Raw genomic sequence first — 24,377 nt, forward strand, 5'->3', positions numbered from 1 at the left:
GGATGGATGATGTATCCCTATGCAAATACGCTATTTACTTGCTAAATTAGCCTAAACCCGACATCCATTTTGTAACCATATCTATTCTTTGTACACACGTCTCTCTGCCTGCCTCTTATCCACGAAGCCCTTTCACACAAATTAGCTCATCCTCAGCCTCTGCTCACGAGCGGGCGATCAAGATCAAAAAACACATCATTATTTAGGAACTGGTTGGCACAGTGTGGTAATCGTATCCTACCTTTATTTTCATTCTACAATTTACAGTCATTCATGTCTAATAGGTATTGTTTATGTCACATGGAACTGTAACATATAATGTGGAATTGACTGATGCAGGAGCTTAGGTTTGAATACAGCAGAAGCGGTTGGAGTTTGCCTCAGCTGGATGACTTACCTCTTGCACCAGTGGTTCCATTTATGGCACTTACATAAAGACACTTTTTATATAACTAGCAGACTCCATCGCTTTATCCCACACAGCCACTTTCTTAAACACACCTGATTTCACCATTTGTCTTCTGTGGCATTGCAACATTCTGCATTATATTCTTCACGATTATTTCTTTATTACTGCTTGCTAAAACACTCCATATGAATCTTCAGACAGGTAGGGGTGAGTAGTTTGCTTCCCACTCCCACTATAGTCTAAACCCATACTAACACCACTTGCACAGCTATGCTACAGCGGCCAGTATGCTACAGCGCCAGCAGCACATCAGTTTACAGCAATCAGCTCACGGTTTCATCCAGAGTGTACTGGCACCTCACCTCAGCTCCATCTCCCTCTGGGCAAAACAGCACTTTCACACCGGTAGGGGTGAATACATTGCTTCACACTCCCTGTATAACACAGTCTAACCACCACACAGAGCTCACACCACTATACTCTAAACCCATACTAACACCACTTGCACAGCTATGTTACAGCGTCCAGTATCCTACAGTGCCCAGAGCACATCAGATTACAGCAATCAGCTCACGGTTTCATCCACGAGTGTACCGGCACCTCACCTCAGCGCCATCTCACTCTGGGCAAAACAGCACTTTCACACCGGTAGGGGCGAGTACATTGCTTCACACTCCCTGTATAACACACCCTAACCACCCCACAGACCTCACAGCGCTCCTACCCTCCTCTTTCCTACTCTTTTCACCCTTTGTTCCCCTTAATCGCTTCAACGGAATCACAAAATGGCAGCCAACACTTCCTAGTTGCAACCGCTCACAGCGCTCACAACCAATAAGCAGCAAGCTCGTGCTCGTAACGCCTCAGCCAATCAGATGGCAGAATTCCCAAATATCGATATCTGTAAATTTCGATATTTCTCAAAAACTACTGAATGGATTTACACCAAATAAACAAAAGCGTGCTTTCTAGACCAAGACCCTTCTCCCTGCCAAATTTGGGGTAATTCCGTTCACCCGTTCGACCTGTAGCCTTGTCTAAAGTTTCCTATGGAAATTAACATGGAGAAAACACGTTTTGGGACCCCCCTTTTTTCTCAGCCCCCCCTTGACGAATCACCCCCAAACTTCCCACATAGGAGCTGATATGAACAAAGAATTAGTTTGGAAAATTTCCTGAAGATTCATCAAACAACGCCAAAGTTATAAACAAAACAAAAAATGGTCTTCCTATGGAAACTTGGTCCTAACTATAACTACCTACTGGCGACCGCCAGTAGGTAATATATATCTATATATCTATCTTGAGACAGAGAGTGGATCGCTGTATGTCAGTATTTATATTTGTATTTATTCTTTTCATTTAAAGTATTTCTGCATCGTTGTACAAATGTCTGAGTAAGCAGGGAAATATTAATTACTCAGACGGACAATACAGAAGTTATTTACATGAGAGTACTTACAATGGGAGGTGGATGCCCCAATATGCCACAATGTAAAAATATGTATACATACTTTTTTATAATTGGCACACCACAGGCACTATGTAGTTTTAAAAAAGTATCACCACACAGATTTTGGAAAATATCTTGGATTCAACCCTTTCGAAGGAGGCACAGGCCCTACCTCGTGAATCCCTGTGCCTTGGTCACCATCATACAAATGAAGAGTCTAACTGAGCATGTATAGACAACAGTGTCTTAGACCTACAAAATGTGTGAAGAGAAACATTGCCGAATGGTCGGAGTATTGTAGAGTAGCACATATCTATTGAGGAAATAGTTGGACAAAGTCAACGCATACTACAAGTGAAGTTTAAAAAAAAAAGTATAGGCAAAGAGCACAGAGATACAAATAACAGAACATTATCTAACTTCATACACTTTACACATGAAATATGGACAGCATTACATCATCCAGAAAACAAACTGTAAGAACGAAGAGGGCACTACTGCTCAGTGGAACCTGACCCTAGACCTACAGCCATGTGAAGGGTGTACAAATCCTGTGAAAATCATTGTATGGATATAAAATTAACACTTCAACATTACATCCACCACTTACCTCCCCATGAACATAACAACATACCTACCCATGAACATACCAACACCACTGGAGGTGCCTGGTGGCATTCTTGCAAGCAACCTCTATGCAACTGACGAAGGACAACAGGACACAGTGAAATATCTCAAACACATGGCATGCCAATGACAATCCTGTCATCAAGGTGAAAACCTCCCAACCCTGGGCAGGAGAGCATACCAAATTTGCCACAAGGTGGGCCAAGAAGTTGCCAACACAAGTAGAGCCACATTGCATTCACACTCACACTTGTGTATTTTGCCTGTGTTTCTAAACCTTTCTCTGTGTTCTACCTGCAGGAGAACCAGCAACAACACAATTAGTCTTTCATCATATCCTAACGTTTAAACACAGAGAACTTGGATGTCTCAATTGTATGGACTGTATGGACTGTATCGATTGCATTTAAATAGCTCAATCGATGTCATTGATAATTCTTGAACGTGCCCCGTGTAACAAAGAAAACAAAATGGAGATGTATACATTATTTGGCATGAGCGAGTATGTTAAGGACTGTAGCAAGAAATTGTATTGCGTTAAAAATTCTTACTGTTTATTGACTCTGAGAAGACGCTCAAGATTAAAGGTGCGCTTGCCATCAAGAAACACTCCTTCGACAGGATTCCATTTGTTCCCCGGAAAAACGATGCCTGGGAGATGCTTAGTCATTTTAGGCAAATACCACTCATAAGTCATCATCTGAAAAATAAACACGCATTACTTGGCACCGAGTGAAATATGCTGTAAATCACTCCACCGAAGGCAGAATTTTCCTTTTTAAATATTAAGATTAACAGAAATTCACACAATGAAATGCACATGGTTTTTCAAAAGATACCTTCGCAACCTGAGTTTCACAGATTTCCTACATTGTTTAAAAATAAAATTAAAATTTAACAAACATATACGAAAGAGAAGGAGGAAACAACTAGACGGTAAAGGCAGCAAAAATGTATTTAGAAACAATCCCATTTTCTATGAAGGCAGATCATTTAAGTGGTACGTCAATTATTTTAATTTACGTCATACCTAAAACCCATATTTGATGACATTTTGGTTCTAGCACTTTAACCCCAGACGTCTCAAGTTTACAACATGAATTAAAAAAAAATCAAATACAACAACAAAAGGATGCCTTTACTTGGAGGCAATTAGAATTGACAACCAAATTAGATCAGAAAATATGGTGGCAAAATTCAATCTTGCCACCCAAAGGTTACATACTAAGTTAATTTATTTTAAGAAAATGTGTCAAATATTCTTAACAGCTATCCTGCTGAAAGAAATGCACATTAACTCTCTGAAAAAAGCGCAAAGGCGGAGAGAAATTTGTCTCTCACTATAAAGGAGCATAGCACATTTTGTTCTTTCAAGGGCGGCAGAGAAATGCAACACCCACAGGGACAATTGAAAAAAAACCCTAATCAGAGGGCAGCAGTCCAGAAGCCTCCACTGTCCTCATTGGAGCATTCGCCGCACTCTCAGATCTTAATGAAGTAATTGTTAGCCGTTTGAGTTCAAGCGTAGCACTCAAACGCATGCTGTGAATTAAGCAGTGCATGCATTCGAGACTGACCGGCAGTTCTGAATTATTGACTCCTAGGGGCCGATTAGGATGGCGGGTGGACTTTAGTCCGCCCGTCACCCTAGCAGTGCAGGACCGGCCGCCCGTGGTGCGGCGGTACCGGACCTGCAATTAGGATGCCACCGCGGCAGTGGCATCCTCTATTCCCAGGTGCTCACAGCACCGCCCGCCACAGTGCTGGGAATGCACTGTGTGCATTGTCATGTACAAGGTGACAGGCACCGCGAGGTACCTGCCACCATGTTCATGACAATGCAGGTGGGTACCATAGGTGCCCCCATGTGCACCCCCCCACATACCCTGGGGCCCGCAACGAGCCCCCGAAAGCAGACTCCGCCTGGCTTTTCATGGCAGGGTCTCCGCCAAGGAAAGCCATGCACCGCTTCCCAAGTTAATATGGATGGCGGTGTCTAGCAGATACCGCCAACATATATAGCCCCTTTTCTGCCCGGTCACCTGTGTGACTGAACGAAAACCAGTGGACGGTCTTTCCGTCCGCCGGGGTCCCCCCGCCATACTAATATGGTGGGGGGGAAATGGGTGGCGGGTGGGGTAGGATGTAGGGCGGATCGCCACCGCCATGCGGGTGGTGGCGATCTACTCTACATCCTAATCGACCCCCTAGTATCGGAATGGGACAAAATAGGTCCGAGCAATAAAATAAATGGGACCCCCAAGAGCATACCAGAGACACGCTGTATGAATATTTTGCAAGGTTTGGGAGACTACATGCATTTGTGTTTGCCGCAAGTCCATGTTTGCTTTAATATCAGGGAGCGGATGCCTAGGCCCAGCCCCAGACTTACCTGGACTGGTCCTCCGACCAGTCAAGGCCCTTTTGGACCCGGCTATTCATCTGAGGCTTCAACACCTCTCGGTTGCTGCTATTGCTTCTCCTCCTTTCTCTCTGCCCTCCATTTGTCTCTTCTCGCCCACTCTTATGCCTTTCTCTTGTTTTCCATACGTTTTGCCACCTTTTGTACCACCTTCCCTCTGCGCTTTCTCTTAATCTTTGTCGTTTCTTCTCCGTTTTCAGCCTTTCTGGCTTACTTTGACTCTTTTTGTCCTTTTTCAACCTCCATTTTCCGCCTCTTGTGCCACGTCCTCTCTTCTCTCTCTCTCTCACTCTGTGTGCCTTTTTTCTCACCCGTTTTCAGCCTCTCTGGGTTACTTTGCCACCCTTTTTGCCTTTTTACAGTCTCTTTCTACTCTTTCCTTTGTTGCTACTCCCGTCATGCCTGTTTCCTACTTCACGCTCACCTTGCGCTCCCCCCACAACCTTTCCCAGTGCCTCTTCCCGTCTCCCCCTGCTCCTTACTTGCTCTCCTGCTGCACCTCTCTTCCAGCGCTGATAGCCCCGATCACTGCCTCCACCACGTGCTACTCCCTCCTAGGACCTACTTAAAGGTTTCCACAGCGTGACTGTGAAGCGTGTACATACAGAGGGCATGCCAAAGACGACCCTGCCTGTGCTTGAACCACCCCCAATGCCAGGAACCCTGGTCCGACCAGCCCCAGCCGCTGCAGTGCATCGACCCTCCGCTCGCGCAACCCAATGAGCCACTTTTGCCGCACAACACACCATGGTAGGACCTTTCACATGACACACTGCTGCTTCACTTGCAGCAGCGCGCCAACATCACCACCTCCCACTCGGGCAACTGCCTCACAACGCATCAAACCAGCACCCCAACAACCACACGCCTGCATGCTTCTCAGCACCTGTTCACTCAGCAAACATGCCACCGAAATCTGTGACCTCCTCAGCAATAGGGCGTCAGACCTTCTCTTCCTCCTGGAAACCGGGTTCAACACTGCATCGACACCAGACATCACCGTGGCCAACCAACGGGCTACAAGATCACACAACAGGACAGCCCTCACTCGCCAGGAGGAGGACTCACAATTGTCCACCGACTCCTGCTCCAACAGCCATCCTGGAAAGTCTGGACAACATCAAACTCACCCAGCTCATCAGAGACCTGACACACATCGCAGAACGTACCCTGGATCCAATTTTCACCACCAGTGACTGGATCACCTATAACTTCTCCTCACAGGTCACATGGACCCACTATTCCATCATAAACTTCAAAATCAATGCACCACACATCAACGCACTTACAAGCATCAACCTATCCAGACAGAGCTGTAACAAAGGCAGACTGGCTCAATGCCCTTAAAATGGAGCAGTCCAACACCACCGGCAGCCTCGACAAGGGCATTACCAACTTTAACAAATTGATCAAGAACTGTGCAGACTCCCTTGCGCCCATCACGAGCAACACCCAAAGAAGTAGCAACAAACATGCCAGCTGGTATAGTGAGGACCTCCGGGAATCTAAACGTTACTACAAGTCGCTAAAAAGAAAATGGAGTACAAGCCATGATGCAGACGCCAGAACCACATACATAGCCAAACTTAGACTCTACCACCACCTTCTGAGAGACATCAAAAGAAGGGCACTAACCGAACTACTAGAGGTGAGCTCCAAAAGAATGATGGATTTAACCCAGATCTCTTGACTGGGGGTGAATGTTTTGATTTGTTCTGCATTCCGTCCCATCAAATGTGTGTTTTTTGCTTTCTCGCCCTAAGTGTGCCAGGTATGCCCAGACGTGGGTCTGGGGTTCACTGTGCAACTGGAATCAAGCTATCCTGGCTGAAGAGGGGTGAAACCCCGAAACAGGTCCTAGGATGCTTGCTTCCGGTCCAGGGAGGACCTGGCTTGGCAGTTCGGGCTGGACTGTTCCCATGAGGTACAGGGTCAAGACTGATGTGCATATGGCCAGGTCTAAACTGGGGTGGCATGGTGAGCAAAAGAATGATGGATTTAACCCAAATCTCTTGACTGGGGGTGAATGTTTTGATTTGTTCTGCATTCCGTCCATCAATTGTGTGTCTTGAGCTCCAACAGAAGCAAGATCTTCATAATTGTCAAAACATTCACCACCCAGGGGCCACAGCCAACACCATCACCACTTCACAGGAACTCTGGGAAAAGTTATCAAACTTCTTCCACAGCAAAATAGAAAAGATATACAGCAACTCCAAATACAAATCAGACCCCAAAGATCTCATTACGGCCTTACCACCACAAACCGAGACAATCACCTGGCTGAATATAAAACTCTACCCAAAGAAGATACCATAGCGATCATGAAAACGGTATACTCCCGGCACCAATGAACCAATGCCCTCACCACTTCAACAACATGGGAGGACCACCAATCAGCAGCCCCCTCACCCACATCAACATCTCCATCAAACTGCCACTTTACCAGAAGACTCAAAACATGCAGCAGCCGACGTCCTACTCTAAAAAATATCAGCCAACACTAGCGAGCTGAGCAACTTGCGTACCATCTCTCTACCTCCTTCCACAGCCAATGAGATAGAGAAGGCCATCAACAGACAACTTACTACCCTCCTTGAACACCACAACCTACTGGATCACACACAATAAGGATTATGGAGCAACCACAGCAAAGAAACTATGACAAGACAGAAGTGCTGACCTTCGGGTACAAGAACTCTCCATGGGACTCCATCTTGTGGCCTTAAGAGCTGGGCCCAAAACCCACTTCAGCCACACTAGAAACCATTAAGGCGGTCAGCTCCTCCTGCTTTCAATTTCTTTGCATGTTCCACAAAAAATACAAAAGGGCTACCTCTGAACACCAGACGCACCAGCAAGCAAACCCTCATCACTAGCAGGTTAGACTACGGCAGTGCACTCAAAGCTGGAATCTCCAACTACCTCCTAAACCACCCCCAGAACATCCAGACTGCTGAAGTGAGACTCATCCTTGACTTCCCACGACACACATACATCTCACAACACTTCATAAAGCTCCAATGGCTCCCCATCCATAAACATAGCCAATTCAAACTCCTCACTCATGCATACAAATTACTGTACAACATCGAACGTGCAAACCTGAACAATTGCCTGTCTTCCACCAAACCACCAGACACCTGTGCTCAGCCGCACTTTCACTCTCACACACCCCCTGCATCCATAAAATCAGAGCGGGAGTTTGAGCATTCTCCTACATCACATCCAAGTCCTGGAACAACCTCCCTCAACACATCAGGGCCTCCTCCTCACTTCCTAAATTCTGAAAGAAGCTGAAGACCTCGCTCTTTGACTAATTTGTGCGGGCCAGACACCCAGCACCTTAGTTGCACACCTACTCCAGCTTCTGGATACCATGGGTGATTAGCTGTGCCATACAAATTTACATATAATAACAAACCATAACAAATTAACAGTATAAAAAAAGCCCACCTGCCCATAAAACCTGCCCACAAACTGCTAACAAACCAGCCAACACACTGATATGTCAGGCCAGCCCACTGGGCACCGCCTGACTGCCCTATAGGCCAGTCTGACCCTTGCTCACACCTATACTGTGATCAGGTATGGTGCAGTGCTCAAGGCAATCTACGGCTTTCGGGGTTAGTGGGTGGTGAGGAGGCATAAGAGGCTGAGGGCCATCACTTTCTAACCAACACGTCTTCAGTCCGACCCAGTTCCCTCACTGGATGATACACCCCACTAACTTCAGAACCAAGACTCTCTTGAGGTGGTGATTCAGTGGTACACGGATAGCCTGCTCAGAGAGCATGAACTCATAGCATTTCAGTATAGCACCTTCTACAACAAGCATTTGCAATGCAATAGGTCTTGCAGTTGCCAGAGTTTGAGCTATTGGCATTGTAAAGGGCAATGCATTTTATTTGTGTTTTGAAAACCTGTAAGCGGTGCGTAAACACGCACTTTGTACATATAGCCATTGCTTACGAGAAGTAAGGCTGGCAGCAAAAGAGGTGCAGTTACTGCCAGGCAATGACTATGCGCCGCTTGCAGGTTTTTCAAAACACATACATAAAAGGCATTGTCATTTACAAAGCCAAAAACGTCTCGCAAATACGAGACCTATTGCATTGCAAATACTCCAAGGTCCTTGTGCTGACTTCCAAATATACACAAAATCCCATAAAATGGCCCTACAATGTAAAAAAAAAAACGTAATTCCTGTTGTGAACTGCAAATGCAAACGACCCCTGGCATCCTGCAGGTGATGAAGGTTCTTTACTACGTTAACTGCTTCTTCTTACAGCAGCATAGTTTGCTATCACTGAAGTCTAAATTTTGTGTGCATAATTTCTGAGCAAGTGTCTTCCTTATCAGCAGGAATAGGGCCAAATTAGACAAAACAAATGCATCATCCTAGTTTATTCGTGGTCTCAAGAAAAGAGCAGGACAGACTGATTCGTGCTTGCAGTGGTAAGCACCCAGCACCCCAATACATATGTTTGATGTCCCAAGTAGAACATTTTCGTTCAACAAATCTGACCCATTTGCTTGTTGCCCTTATCTGCAGCGAAATATATTTTTTTAAAGTGCAGCAATATATTGTGCGTTAAATAAAAACGAAAACCCAGTTTACTCTGGACCATTAATAATTCATCAGTGCGCCAAAAGGTAAAAGGAGCTCAGTTTTATGAATGATAATGCCATACATTCACTCACACCAGTGTAACTCTTGCTCATTTACTTTCCTAAACCACAGACCAATATATGTATAGAAAGCTGCAACTACGATGAAGTGTAGAAAAGAAAATTTCACCATGGGTTACTCCTTGATGAGTGCATAGGAGGTGGGCGGGTAGTTCCGTGGGTGTTGCGCTATAGGATGCAAGGTTAGAGGGTAAAAAGAGGCTGGAAAACACAGTGGTGTGGAGTAAAAGTGGAAGGGCTGGGTAGGTGCGAAGAGGGGTTGTGGCTTGAGGAAGATGCGTTGTTTAAGTATGCACACAAGTTGTTTGAGTATGCGCAGTGTGCAGAAGGAGGCTGGCATAATGTGTGAGAGAAGGGCTGTCAGTGCCCGTTATGTTCACGGAGGTGGGTGGGCAATGGCTTGTGATGCATTTGCGGAGGGTGGAGCTCGCAGTGTGGGTGTGATAGTAGAGGAGGCGCCGGCGGGCTATGCTGTGGCTTGGGGGCAGGTGTTGTTAGCAATATGTGAAGCGCTGTGGTTAGTAGTGGCGGTTTGTAGATGTGTGAGCGATAAGTGTTTTGTGTAAGGAGGTGAAAAAAGGAAGATAGCTTGCAGTTTCCGTGTGAGAATGCCTGTCACGCCATGGAAAGACGCCCCTAGAGGAGTCCTCTGGGAAGCTGTGAGTTTTGAGAAGGTAAACAGCCACTCCCCCTACAGTCCCCATCGAAGTGTGCAGCCAGTACCTGCTGGTGTTTTAAATTTCCACTATCCATCCTACGCAGCACCCTCTCAGCAGCACCTTTACAGCGCCCCCTGGATCGCCAAGCATATTACCAGCATGGCTGCAGCCATTCTCCCTTAGCCAACGTACACATTATGCCTGATTCATGTATCGAGAGGGGTGGCCCCCTGGCCTCCCGTGGAGTGCTTTGCTGGAACGGAAGTAATGTTTTGGGCACACATGCGGATGTATACCTGCATTAACAACTCAGCAGCGCTTGTTCAAAAGTCCGCTTTTAAGACCCAAGCATGGCGCTTCCAGGCAGGAATACTATTTGTTATGGGTAGAAGGAAAAAAGGTGGTGACTGTTCTAATATGTTATTACTTTTTTAACAGCGTGGAGGATTGTTCATCCATTACCTTTTCGACCATTATAGACCCAAAGTGTCACGGATGTTCTCAAAAAGCTAGGATACATCGAAGTACGCTCCCGCTGTTATCTCGCACAGGCACGCCCCTCTTCAGCGTTATTCCCCTCCGCATGGTTTTATCTTTTGGGGAGGGGCATGAACCACTGCCCCTCCCAAAAAACACAGTCCACCATGGCACCCTGCATACTTTCAAAGTGCACGAATGGGCGACCACTAGTCTGAATGCCGCAGTCATTAATGACGTCCCCCCCAGCAAACCTTGAAAAAGTTGTTTACCTTCCCTGTCCCATCCCGCTGCAGCTGCCCCGGCCAACATACGCCATCCCTTAGCACCCTGAAGCCCTTTCTGTGGCGCTTCACAACATTGCAGAACAGATCGCTAGTTCAGTCGGACAGAAGAACAAGCCGGAAGTCAGACGCCCTTGCCCGGGACGTGGGCGGGGCCTGCTCCGGCAGGAAGAGAAACGGCGTGCCATGCTAACGCGGGGCTCCCATGCTGAAGGGAGTGCCCCGCGGTGGCGACCGGAGTGGAGCGAAGCCCCGGGTCCCAGGAGGGGGCCCGGGTGAAGACTGCGGCGGCCGAGGCTGCCCACGGCAGCGCGGGGCTCCCGGGAGTGCAGGGAAGCCCCGCAAGAAAAGTGCTGCAGCCGCGAGGAGGAGCCCCCCCCCAGAAGAGCAGCCCGGTGAGTGAAGAAGGGCTGGGGGGCTCCGTGTGGGCTATTGTTGGTGCCTGATCGAGGCACAGCGTCCTTTTGGCATTATGAGCGGCCCCGTCTTGCAGCGGGCCGCTCCAACAGGGCTGACGTGGTCGGAAGGGGGACAGGAGATGTGCACGCCGCGTGGCTGTAAGCGCGTACACCAATTCAAATCCGCCAAGAGCCTGCGCGTGCACATCTCCTGTCCCGCTTCCGAGGCAAGTCAGCAACAATAGATCTCGCTGGCGACAGCAGCGCTTCGCGCTGCGTTCGCCAGGCGAGACCTAAAAACCACACAAAACTAACACTATTATCACGGACGCTAAGAGCCAATAATGGATAGGGATCTCTACCCCCACTGCCGACATCTTCCTATCGCAAAGTATACAGAACCTTTTCCTAGACATCACCATACGAAGATATCCGCCTCAATTGCGGAGTCTTCTAATGCGAAAGTATAAGGAGAAGTAAAAAAGTTTATAAAACCTGGAAAAAGTTTGTAAGAATATTTTTAAATGACGAAAGAAAAAAATGCTTCAGCACTGTTAACTAAATTTTGAAATACATAATTACAGTAAATATATTAAAATGATTTTTTCCAAGTGTAAATTGGAAAATAAATTCACACCAAAGTGAAAAAAATGCATGAATAATTATTCAAGGTAATGTATTAAAAATAATGTAATTATATTGAATAACAATTGTAACATTAATATTTTAAATGCAAAAAGATTAAAATATAGAAAAATTAAATAGAAATGTTATATGTTGATATATTTAAATAATATTTATTTATATTTGTAACTATTTTAAATAATTTAATTTAATGTTATTTTCTATGGGCTTCTTTTTAAGTCCCCAAATCCATTATTGTCTTTGGGAGGGAATGCAGTACCAGTGATTGGCCTTGTGCGGTGCTGGGATTACTTCAGCTCTGAGGTAGAGTAATTTACTACCATTTTGGAGCCTGTTTTGGCTGTAGTAACTTTAGAAGTGTAATTTGTAAATAGCAATAGGCTTATTCTTTTGTGCATGGGAACATGTCCCTCTATAAGCCCCTCCCTAACTGCCATAAACCCCTCCATAAACCTTCTCTTTAGTAATAAGTATTTCCCATTTTCCAGATGCTCCCCTAGTTTGGCCAACATTTACAACTTTAACTTATACTTACATGTGAGGAGACTTCGCAGTCGGACTGGAGATCTCCACACAAAAAAAAGATAGGAGAGGCCAAGGCGCAAATATCACACAAAGGTCTGTGAATAGCATTTTGTAGTTTGCTTGTAGTATCACTGTAGTACTACAAAATGTACTACAATATCCAGTTTGTGAATAAACCCCTCAGTGTATACCTCATTTTACTAAATCTTCTTTAGAATGCTTCCTAATTGCGTGAGAGGTGTCTTCAAACAAAGACTTATGCTGCACAGTGCATTAAACGGTGCAGGGCATCTGCTTTGATCTCTTGGGCTCCTCACTACATAAAGCCATATTCAGCATCTCATGCTTATTGAACTTTGCTGTAGATACAGAAACTGTTTAAAATGTGTTTAATGCTTTAAATTATTTTGGAAGTAAGAAACATCATTGTGGAGCGGAGGCGTCAAGATGGCGGTCACACTCGAAGAGTGCTCCGGACCCCCTCCTTCATCTGCCTTGCACCCGCCGTTAATAGCTGCCATCGAACCCTGCTTACCACTAGAGGAGATCTCCTATTCCTTTTGCTGTGCTCCGGGCTGGTTCCTGGGCAGATTGGAGCCCCTACCGCCTTGTTTCTGGCCCTTTGCTCCGCGGCTGTGAGCAGAAAATGGCGGCCCCTCGGCGGCCTGCTCCTGAGTTGAACGGCCTGGGCTCCACTGATCCTTACCTTGGGGGCCTCCCCTGCGACATCAGGGTGGTGGCCGTGCCCACCTGCTGTCCGGTGCTGCCAGAGATCCGTGAGAGGTGAAGGAGTGCCGGGGCTCGGAATCGCGGGGCTCGGCCTGCCCTTTGCGCTGAAAGCCGGGGGCGGAGCACCCGCCCGGCTGCCTGCTCCTGTCGCTGACCTCTGGAGTAGACCTGGATCACCTAGATCGTCCTGGTGGTGAGTTGCGGTGACTGGGGGCGTGGCTGAGCTCGGCTGCCGCTGTCGGGCAGCGGCGTGGAGTGGAGGATCGGGGTCTGATTAACCCCTTACGCTCCCGGCCTGATCCGCTCTGTAAGCCCTGCGAGCGCTGGTGGCGGGGATCCCCTGAGCTGGTTGGCGACCGTGATCCGGCGGCTTGGGTTCTGGTCTGTCGGGACCCTGCTTGGCCGGATCAGCCGAGATCGGCTGCCACAGTCGGGCAGCGGCGAGACGGGGTGGAACGGGCCCAGACTTTTTCTCCCCGGTGGCCCGGCCTCGCAGGCTCCCTCTGAGCGTCTGGGCCGATTTCTCCCACCACGGCCCGGCCTGACCTGCTCCCCTTATGTGACTGGGCCTGCTGGGGACTACCCTCTTGTGCCGGCCTGCCCAGGACCGCTGGAGATTGCTTGGGGTCCTGCACCTCTGATCGCTGTTGCACCACCTCCTGACCGCCTGACATAGTAGTGGCACCGAGGCCTTGTCTTGGCCTCTGTGGACTGTCGACCTGAAGAGAGGCAGTGAATCCTGATTCGGCCTCCGCTGTTGAACCCCCGGTGAGTAGAAGGGAAGCCTTGGGACCGGCTGGGGGCTGATGTGTGGGGGGCGAGGTTTTGGCTGAGGCCCCCCCCTTTTTCCTCCTGTATTGCTTCGCTCAGCGCATCCGCACTTACATGCAGCTGGTGAGGGTCCCGGCCCCCCTGTGACGTGCTGACCCCGGCTACCGGTGTCGGGTAGCGGCGAGGGAGACCTTGGCTCGTCTTGAAGCTCTGGTGGTGCCCCCAGGGGAGCGCTGGCTGGTGTGGGAGGGAGGGCCCGCCTGATCGGCCTGCCGGTGGTGTTCCCCGTGGGGTGGGCCTCCCTTCTTCTACCCATCCACTGATTGAGGACATCCTACTGCTGCGGGCTCGTCTTCGGCCCCCCACTGCTGCTGCCTGTCTGCACCGGCCTGACCACTCCCGGGCAAAGTCTCCTGATCCTTTCAGGCCCTGCCAATGGACCCGGGGCATTGGATGTGTACTGGACCAGCCCGGAAGTTCACCAGGACCGGGGGGGGGGGGGCAGACCTGAGCGCCCGGACCAGAGTATCGACAGTCTGGGTGTCGGGGAGGTCCCCCCCTTTCCTCTCCGTGGTTGCGGATTGCCCCCTTGCCCGTGCAGTGGCTGGACTACACCCTTGGTGCGATGGGCAGGAACTGCACCCTGCAGACCCCCAACCCTCAAACCCAAACCAAAATGGACCAGTACACCACGAATGAACAGGATCCTGGAGGAGGGGCGTCCAACACTCCTGCCCCCGCTGGGGGTGATCTCTCCACTATCCTTCAGGCGATAGGCACATCGCAGGCCTCAGTTGAAAACAAGATCGGCGAGGTGAGGGTTGATATGGCCCTTATTCGCCAAGACCTGCGCAGCGCCACGGCTCGGATTACAGAGGTGGAATCGCGCATCTCCACGGCAGAGGACGACATAAGCCAACTCAAGAACCAGGTGGCTCGTCTCTAGACCCAGGCCTCGGAGCTCCACCGTCGGGCTGAGGACGCCGAAAACAGGTCGAGAAATAACCTATGCCTCATAGGATTTCCCGAGGGGGTTAAACAAGGCCATGCGGACACGTTCATGGAGACTTGGGTGCGATCGTGGATGCCCAAAGAGTCCCTCTCACCCTGGTTCGCGGTTGAACGGGCCCACTGCTCCCTGGACCCCCGACCACCACCCAGGGCTCCTGCCCGGCCCATTATCCTGAGGGTCTTCAACTTCCGGGACAGGGGCGCCATCCTTACGGCGGCTAGGGCGCATAGTCCACTGACATTCCAAAATAACAAGATCATGGTCTTCCCAGACTACACCAGGGAAGTGCAGGCCCAACGTCGAACCTATGATGAAGTTAAGCAGAAGCTCCGTAACTTGGGTCTTCGCTATGGTCTCCTCATTCCGGCCCGGCTCAGTTGTTTTTCAGGACAAGGCAATATTCTTTGATAGTCCCCAAGCGGCCTGGACCTGGCTCACGGAGGAACGTTCCATCCTGAACCGACTGGTCCCCTCCCCTGCCCGACAAGACCCTATGCAGCCTCATCCGACACTGCCTAAACTCCAGAGATGCCGAACTCGGTCCCGCAAGAGGGGTGACTGTCGTGGTGAAGCTTCCCGCTCACCAGGTGCAGTGTCCCATTGGCCCCCTCCTCATGCTCTCTCCCAGAGGTCTGCAACTCCCAACTCGACTGGATCCCTGATCGACTTGAGCCGTATCCCGGACCCCTCCGAGTCACTGCGCCCTGCCGTATCTGACTCTGACTTGTCAAGGAGCCCCACGCTCCATGGAACCGGAGACGACGAGGGGGCCCGAGGCAAGGGCCCTGTACCATGCTCCGCTAACTGGTTATCGCCGTAGCTTCAAGCCGTACTTGTATTCCTCTGTTGCTTAATTGTTCCAAATGTACTTGCAGCTGTTAACAAAGCTCCTATCCGACTACATGGAGGGGTCCAGCTATGCCACGTTCATGTTCTGCTAATCGTTTTAGCTTAGCAATCAGACCCATTAGTGTGTTGTTGTTTTAAGGTGTTTTCCTTTTCAGGGTGACAGATGCTTCATGTTCAGAAGTGTAGGGTGGAGGTGTTGGGGGGCGTGGGAGGGTGGGCAGACCGTTGTCTCCCATTTGTTTATTGTTTTTGGCCGCCTACAGGCCGCCGTTTTTTGTTTTTCTCTGTAGCCTTCTACGCACACATGCCATCGATGACGACATGAGACTTAACAGATCACACGAGTTTCACCCCCGAGACCTGGCTATGGGGTATTACCGCTCCTGGGACCCGGGTCCGCTTTCTCACGCGCTATTCCTCCCACACTCTATCCACCCAGATGGCGTCCACCTTAAATAGACCCCTCCACATTTTGTCGTGGAACGTCAATGGCCTACTAGACCGCATAAAATGAACTGCTGGCCTTCGCAGCGCCCAACGCCATGCGCCCGATATCCTTTTTCTACAAAAAATGCACCTCCTGGGCACTCACTGCACCTTCCTCGCCCGCTAATGGTCCGACAGGGTCTGGTATCCTGGTTTTACACTGGGTTCCGGGGGGGGGCATATTGCTTCGTAATGGGCTTCCCTTCACTCAAGATCGAAGGGCATCCTTTTAATCTCCTGTGCGTATATATCCCCCCCGCCACAACGCCGTCTGGCCTTCGACGTCTTACACTCGTAATTTCCACCTTTTCTCAGCAACCGTCCTGCGACACGACAGGTGTTCTCTCGGTGTCCCGCCTCGCCTCTGCTAAGCGTTTATCTGACTGGTCATCCGCACTGGGGCTCTGCGATGCCTGGAGGGTGTGGAACCCCCATCGGGAACAATATACTCACACTTCGGCTGCCCACCATACTCACTTTCGTATTGACCTGCTCCTGATGCCGGCCACCGACTGTCAGTTGATCTCTGGGGCTACTATCCTACCCCGAGGCATCTCGGACCACTCCCCTGTCTTCCTCAGTCTCGGGAATTCCCCTGATGGCGTTCGTACAGCCTGGCGTATAAACGCTTGATTTTTGCAAGATGCGGAGTTCGTTGAATCCCTCGGGCAGGAACTGCGGCATTATTTTTCTATTAATGCGGGTTCGGTCTCCTCACCGGGTACATTGTGGGAGGCCGGCAAGGCCACTATACTAGGGACGACTAGAGGTTTGGTCCATGTGAAGTGAGAGGCCGTGGCCACCCGCTTTGTTGCTGGAGGCCCGTGCTGCACAGTTGGAGGCATCCCCGGCTTCCACTGACAGCCCTGACTCCGCCCGGCAGCTTACATTGCTCCGTGAAGAGATCTGCCAGATCTCGCTGGAAGCCTCTAAACCGCTATGGCGCTATTGCCCATGCCTATGCAGGCTACTACGCTGCCCTTTCCGCAGCCCGACATCCTGAAGCCTCCCTCGCCACTTTGCTGTCCGAAACTGGGACCCAGCTGCCTCGGCTCCCCCAGACGGTCACAGAGACTCTAGATCTCCCCTTCACCCCAGAGGAGATACACGGGGCCATTTCACTCCTGCACTCCGGTAAGACGCCAGGTCCGGATGGCTACCCGGAAGAATACTATGCAACCTATCGCAACATGTTAGTCCCACACTTAGTGGAACTGTTCACGCATGTGGTGGACACTGGGTCCTTTCCCCCGGAAACAGACGTAGCCACTATTGTGGTCCTCCCAAAGACACAACCACTTTCCCTCGCCTGTGCAGATTACCGTCCCATTTCCCTCATCAACACTGAGGTGAAAATTTTTGCCACCACCGTGGCTCAGCGACTCCGGCCCCATTTGACGATTTGGTCCACCCGGACCAATGCGGTTTTATGCCTGCCCGCGGAACCCGGCATTGTATATGCCGCCTCCATCTTGCCCTTGCACATCGCCACCGTCACACCTCGTATCTGGCTTTGCTCTTCATTGACTTTGAAAAAGCATTTGACACGGTGGATTGGAGCTACCTGGGGGACGTGCTAGAGGTGCTGGTCTTCCGTTTCAGCGCCTCATCCGTGTCTTATATTCCAGTCCCAAGGCGAGGGTCTTAAATAATGGTGTGCTCTCGGAGGCGTTCCCCATTCAAAGGGGCACTCGCCAGGAATGTTCACTCTCGCCGCTCTTATTCGCGCTAGCGATGGAGCCCCTGGCCTCTCTCATACGACAGGACCCCCTCATCCAAGGCAGAGCTTGGGACCCTTACCAGGTCGCCAAGATCGCCCTCTATGCCGACAAAGTCCTCCTCTTCCTAGCAGATCCCGAGAACTCTGGCCCACGATGCTTGGACGCCCTCCTTTGAACGGGTTTCGGGCCTTCGGCTCAACCCGGCGAAGTCCACTCTGGTCCCCCTCCACCCGTCCCGTGCTTGCTTCGATTAGCAAACAGCCTTTCCCTTGCGGCAGCAGTCATTCAAGTACTTGGGGGTGTGGGTCGCCCTGCTTCCAGAGCTTTAATGGGCCCCTAATATTACGCCCCTGGTCCCCAAGGCTAAGGCGGACCTCAGGAAATGGCAATCCCTACCTCTCAACCCCCTTGGCAGAAGTGCCCTTTTTAAAATGATGGTTCTCCCCCGTTTTTTATATATCTTACAAAATATTACTTTTCACCTCCTGGGGAGCTGGTTTCGTGAAATTGATAGTACCCTCACCTGGTTTTTATGGGGGGCAGACGACCGTGAATGTCCCTGGCACACTGCCGCATCCCTCCCTACGATGGGAGCATGGGGGTAACCAACCTCCACCTTTACTATCTGGCCACAAGACTCATCGTGATTCAAGACTGGTTTGCGGGCGGCTGGTCCGACGGCATACCAGGTGGAGCTCCGATCACTGGACTTCCAATAGCTCCAGGCCTACCTGTATGGGGCTCTGTAGGAAGGTGGAATCTGACTATATGGTTGCCCCCACTTTTTTCCTAGTGTTTGAATGGTTTTTGACTAGTCTGGCTGGGATCCTGCTATCCAGGACCCCAGCCTATCTGCTTACTCCCTTAAATGATTGGTGTGCATATGAGATGCACTAGTGATTGGATACTGTGGTACCTTATGAGCCCCTAGTATATGGTACCTTAGGTACCTAGGGCATTGGTACTTCACAGGCCTACCAGGGGCTGCAGCATGTATTATGCCAGCCCTGGGAAGCACTCACAATCTGACACCACAGGCCTGCTACTGCAGCATGTGTGAGGTAGTGTTAGCACTCCTCACTGAGGTATAGGTTCCTATATCTCACCATACACACACATATAAACCTATCAGTCACCCCTATGGTAGGCCCTATCAATCCCAAGGGCAGGGTGCTTGGTTTACTATGTGAGGGGGTGCTTCTGCCTGAGCAGGACCCCTCTGCAGCTGGCAGAGTCTATTCTCTGCTGCTGTTTGTGGATGCAGTTAAACCATATACTCTTAAGTGCATTATAACCTCGCGGTAAATGCTAACTTTGGAATGACTGCATCAAAACATGTCGTGTTTGGTGTCAAACAACTTGGAATCCTACCCCCACACCAGTAACTGGTGTGGGAGTAGGATCCCACCCTTCTAGAGGGGACGACATGTACCCACTGTACTACACGGTAGATATCTTCTAGAGCCCTGGCATCACAAAATGGATGCCACCAGCACAGACACCGGGCTGCCCTCCTGCTGCTGACCGACACTCGCAGTGGAGGGAGCCCAACAAAGGGTTTCCTGTCACAGGGAGGTGTCACCACCTCCCAGACAGGATTTAGTGTATTGGAGCTGGGTGGGTGCACTCTTAGAGTGCTTTGAAGTCCTGCATTGGGGGAGCAGTAGGCTCCTCTGTGCATATGCCAGCTCAAACCGGTTCAGGGGCTACCTGCCCCTGCTCTGGCGCGAAACTGGACAAAGGGAAGTGGGTGTAACCACCCACTACCCTAACCCTCCTAGAGGAGTGGTCATAGAGCTAGTCCCTCCCATCTTTTCACTATAAGATACCAAGCATTGCCAATGCAACTTAGATTACACCTGAACGACGCTCTACAAAGAAGAATCCTGGCCCTTCGACGTTCCACTATCTCTGGAAGACTGAAGAATCTCCCTTGGAGTCAAGGAGTGACTCCCCTGCTTGGCAGGCACCAAAACTCTCTACAACGGTTGAAAACTTTACCGCTCCCGCCGGAGCCCGAAGTCCCTGCGTCCCCTGAAGCGGATTTCCTGACCTCTAGACGGCCATTTTGAGTCCCCAACGAAGCTGGGGAGTCTGGACCCCACGAGTGACGAGGAACAGCAATACCAGGGAACCGTGCACTGATTTCGAGTGCAAGTCCTAATCTACGTCCAACGAAGTTGTGCTTTGGACCATTTGTTGTCCAAGTCCCTAGCAGGTCTAGTACCAAAAATCAGCGGCCTACCCCGTCCCGAGTGACCGTGGGCTGTTGTTAAACTTTTCCTGCAAAGGCGTCTTCGCGGTTGCTTGCCCGTTGGCTAGTAACTCACCTGAAGACTTCCACATCGACTTCAAGGGCTCGCCTGGTTGCTCAGGGCCTGCCCTCACTTACCCTCGCTGGGTAAGTCCATCAGACCTTGCTGGTCTGCACCATTGACAATCTTCACTCCACACGAGACTTGCGGCTGCCAAGGCTTGTTGGCTCCAATCCGGGTGCCGACACCGTCAACAGCTGCAGACGTTGTGGGACCCTCCGAATCCAGCTGCTGGTCATCGTCGAACCCTCCTGGACCTCGTGAGCGAAGAGACAAAACACCATCATCGACCTGAAGAGACGCGACAGCTATGGTCATCCATCTTGCTGGCCACCGGTCACTGGCAGGTGACTTTGAACTCTGTCCCCTCAATTTCTAGGTCTTCTGCAACTCCAATCCATCTTCGGATTCCAGCGGACACCTCTCCAGTCGTCACAAGCAGCAAGTCTCCAGTGATCTCCATTGGAAACAGCATCGCGACCCGACACCAAAGGACACCTATGCACCCGGCTTCCCTGGGTGAGGTAACTCGTGCACTCTGGTGCCCAAGTGTGTGTTGGCCCTCGAAATACTTACCCTGTAAGTTGCTGGCTTGTTGACTTTTGCGAAGGGCCCTAGAACTGTAAATTGCAAACCGCGACATTTGCCATTGAAACGTATAGGAAACCCGCATGTGTGTTTAGACACTGCACGCGTCTCCTGTGGGCTGATTACTTACCTGCTAACACTGCAGAAGTGAAGCCCCAGCGATTCCCAAGGCCCTAGGCCTCTTCATTTTGCAAGTCGAGTTTGTTACACCATTTTTTTAGTATATGGTCTGGTACGCCCCTAGGGCTACAGCCATATTTGTGCTTAATTTATTGAGAACTGTTGATCTTTTGAATGTTTACCTGGCTCTAATCTCATAAAGAGATTAGTAGAGTATATTTTGAAATAAATACATATATATTTGATATATATACCTGTGTGGTGTCTTTTCATTTGGTAATTCAAGAGATTATAAGGTAAAACAAGCTGCTTTACATTCCTCAGAGACTTAGCCTGAAGGCTGCTCTCCACAGCTACCACTAGGATAGCTTTCTTTAAAAGGTTGTCTTAAACCTATCTACCAAGAGTCGAATTGGACTGGTGCAAGGTGGCCACTATAACTAGTGACCAGCATATGCCAGGCCAACTTCTCACAGGCTCCCATACCGCAGGTACTCCCCCCATCAGCCGGACGGTGCTCATGGCCTGGCGCACAGCCCTGCGCCACACGAAATGTGACTGGGAACTCACCAGACAGACGCCCTTGTGGTGCGGTGTTTGGCTGAGAGAGGCCTCATCCCTCTGGGATTTCCGCAGGTGGGACCACATTGGGATCTCGCAGCTTGGAAACATCTGGGTTGGGAATCACATCAGATCCTTTGCAGATTTACAGCAGCACTATTCCCTTCATACCTCCCAATTTTATAAATACCTACAGCTAAGGCATGCTCTTCGAGTTCATATTCCGTCTCCCACCTCCTTCCCTGAATTCAGTCCCCTTGAGGCCCAAGTGATGATGGGGAACCTGGGTAGAGGGGGGGTGTTGCGGATTAACCGCTCCCTTGTGAACAATAGTTCCGCATCCCTGGATCTGTTACGTGCCCGCTGGGAGGGTCTCAGACTACCTCACTCCTGCGCGCCTCTACAGCGCCCGTATGCGGCCCTCCCTGACCTGCACGCAATGCAATCATGCCCCTGCGGACTTCTACCACATGATTTGGCAATTCCCTGTCCTTGCATCATTTTGGGCAGGGGTGGAATTGGAACTTACACAGACCCTGGGGTGGACGCTTCCTCATGACCCACTACGTCTGATCCTGGGTGTGTTTGATGGCCTCGATGGATCCCAGGCCAAGAAGCGCTTCTTAGGAACAGCAGTGGCAGTTGCAAAGCGCGATATAGCGGCACTCTGGTCTCAAGCCAAGCCCCCTACTATACGGAAATGGAGACGGGGGGTGGACTGGTGTGGAACTCAAGAGGAACCCCTCTTTGAGGCCCGGAGCTGCCCCGAGCTTTTTGGAAAGATATGGGGCAAATGGTTCAATCTACTGCCCTAAGGGGCGCGTGTGTTTCTTGTAAGGACATAATCATATGCAAGTGTTTTTATTCATACTAAAGAATGATTTACAAGTCTCTGTCGTCTCTTATTCAACTGTATTTTATCCCAATAACGTGCTTGATTTTGCTGCCAATGTATTTTATGACGGTTCTTTAAAAACCAATATACTTGATTATAAAAAAAAAAGAAACATCATTGTGACATGGTTACTTTTTTATAATTTGCAAATGTGCAGTTTAAGCTGCTCTCCCCAAAAATGCATGCCCTTTATATCCTTACTGACTCCTGATTCTGTTTCAGTTAACAAAATTAACCAAAGAAGTGACGGGTAACAGCCCTGTGTAGTCCCTCTTCTTAGGTAACCGCTCCATTTGCTTGCTACTAACTTTGACCCAAGCCTACGGATTTACAGAAATACCAACAATAAATAACAGAATATGTTGCCCTAATTTCTCCAACCCTTTCCCCATAAAGGGCCCGATGACCCTGTCAAACACTTTCACAGCATCAAGAGCAATCACCTCAACTGGGAAAAGTTTTTTTCTTTGTTTTTATTGCTTTATACACTGCAAAATAAATGTAAGCATGGCCACTATACATAAACATTCAAAATAAAAATGTATATTAAGAAAGACTGTATACATGCAATTGGCATTTTAATGTGGACTTATGCACACATTAAAAATAATAGATATACATTTGAAATGCATGATAGAATTTTAGTTAAGAAGACATTAAAAGGGCACCAATGCTTCCTGCTCATTCCTGCATATCAACCTAATATAGATATTTATCGTCCTGTCCTCATCCTGTTCTTCTGTTGGCAAATTGTTCCAAGTAATATTCTAAAGCAGACCCTACCTGCATAACTTTTAAGTTTTCCTCTTTCTACTACATTTCTACTCCGTTTCTCTTAAGTCCTTACCGTTTTTGCTGAACGTGGAAATGAAGACGTCATCTGAGGTGGAAGGATGGGAGGGAGGGGATGGAGGGGGAAGAAAGGTTTCTTACTGTAGAATATGACTAGTGTGTCTGCCCAGATATCCCCTCTGGGGTTGTTATATGCATACCAAAGACATCATTTAGACAGAGACGCATAAATCTATTTTAGATGCACAATAACGGATTTTATCTGCATTAAGAATTAAAACCACGTATATTTGTGCCTTGAACCCAAACTGAATGGTTCCCTGCCTTATTGCAAATTACTTTGATCATATTCTGCCCCACCTTCCCACCTGTTGTAATACAACAATATCTCCCCATTCTAGATGTGTAAGTTAGCTTTTTATGCCATTGTAAAACAATTGTGGCTGCTATCAGTTGCAACCTGTGCCCTCTAGAACGAAGTACACCAACTAAAACATGGGATGAGCATATAGATTCTAATTTTCTTAGCTTCCCCATAGCCCTAATCAATGTATGGCTCTTGGTATTTCTGTGATAGAAACTGGATGAGGTCATAAGCCTTGTACTACTACCATAAAAGGTTACAATTTTGTAAATGGACTCTAGATTCAAATTGTGAAACTCAATATTGAATTCAATCTTTGTTAAAATGTAGAAGACTCAAATCCGTACACAGAGCACACATGTTTCATTACCTTAAACATAGTTTTGAACCTATAGATGTTTTTAAGTAAACAGCATCATGGTTGGACTCATGTTTAAGATCAATAGTACATAAATGTCAGGGGAACAGAAATAAACATCTATTAATGCAAAATGAAAGATGCATACATGTCCTCCAGAATGAAAGGTCCAACCAGTATCTGGTGAATTAAATATGCTTTGATTGTATGATCATATCACTCTGT

At 49.1% G+C, this 24,377-nt stretch overlaps 1 protein-coding gene across 2 annotated transcripts in view; it reads right to left on the minus strand.

Moving 5' to 3' along the window:
• TMEM260 (transmembrane protein 260) overlaps nucleotides 1–24,377 on the minus strand; it is a 459,752-nt gene that overhangs the window by 90,984 nt on the left and 344,391 nt on the right. For both annotated transcript variants that reach the window (XM_085626148.1, XM_085626147.1), the window contains one exon: nucleotides 3,041–3,189. In XM_085626148.1, the coding sequence (XP_085482274.1) occupies nucleotides 3,041–3,189 (149 nt within the window). The remainder of the gene's footprint in view (nucleotides 1–3,040; nucleotides 3,190–24,377) is intronic.

Source organism: Triturus cristatus, chromosome 9 (genome assembly GCF_964204655.1).
Source record: "Triturus cristatus chromosome 9, aTriCri1.1, whole genome shotgun sequence".
Taxonomy (NCBI): Eukaryota; Metazoa; Chordata; class Amphibia; order Caudata; family Salamandridae; genus Triturus; species Triturus cristatus.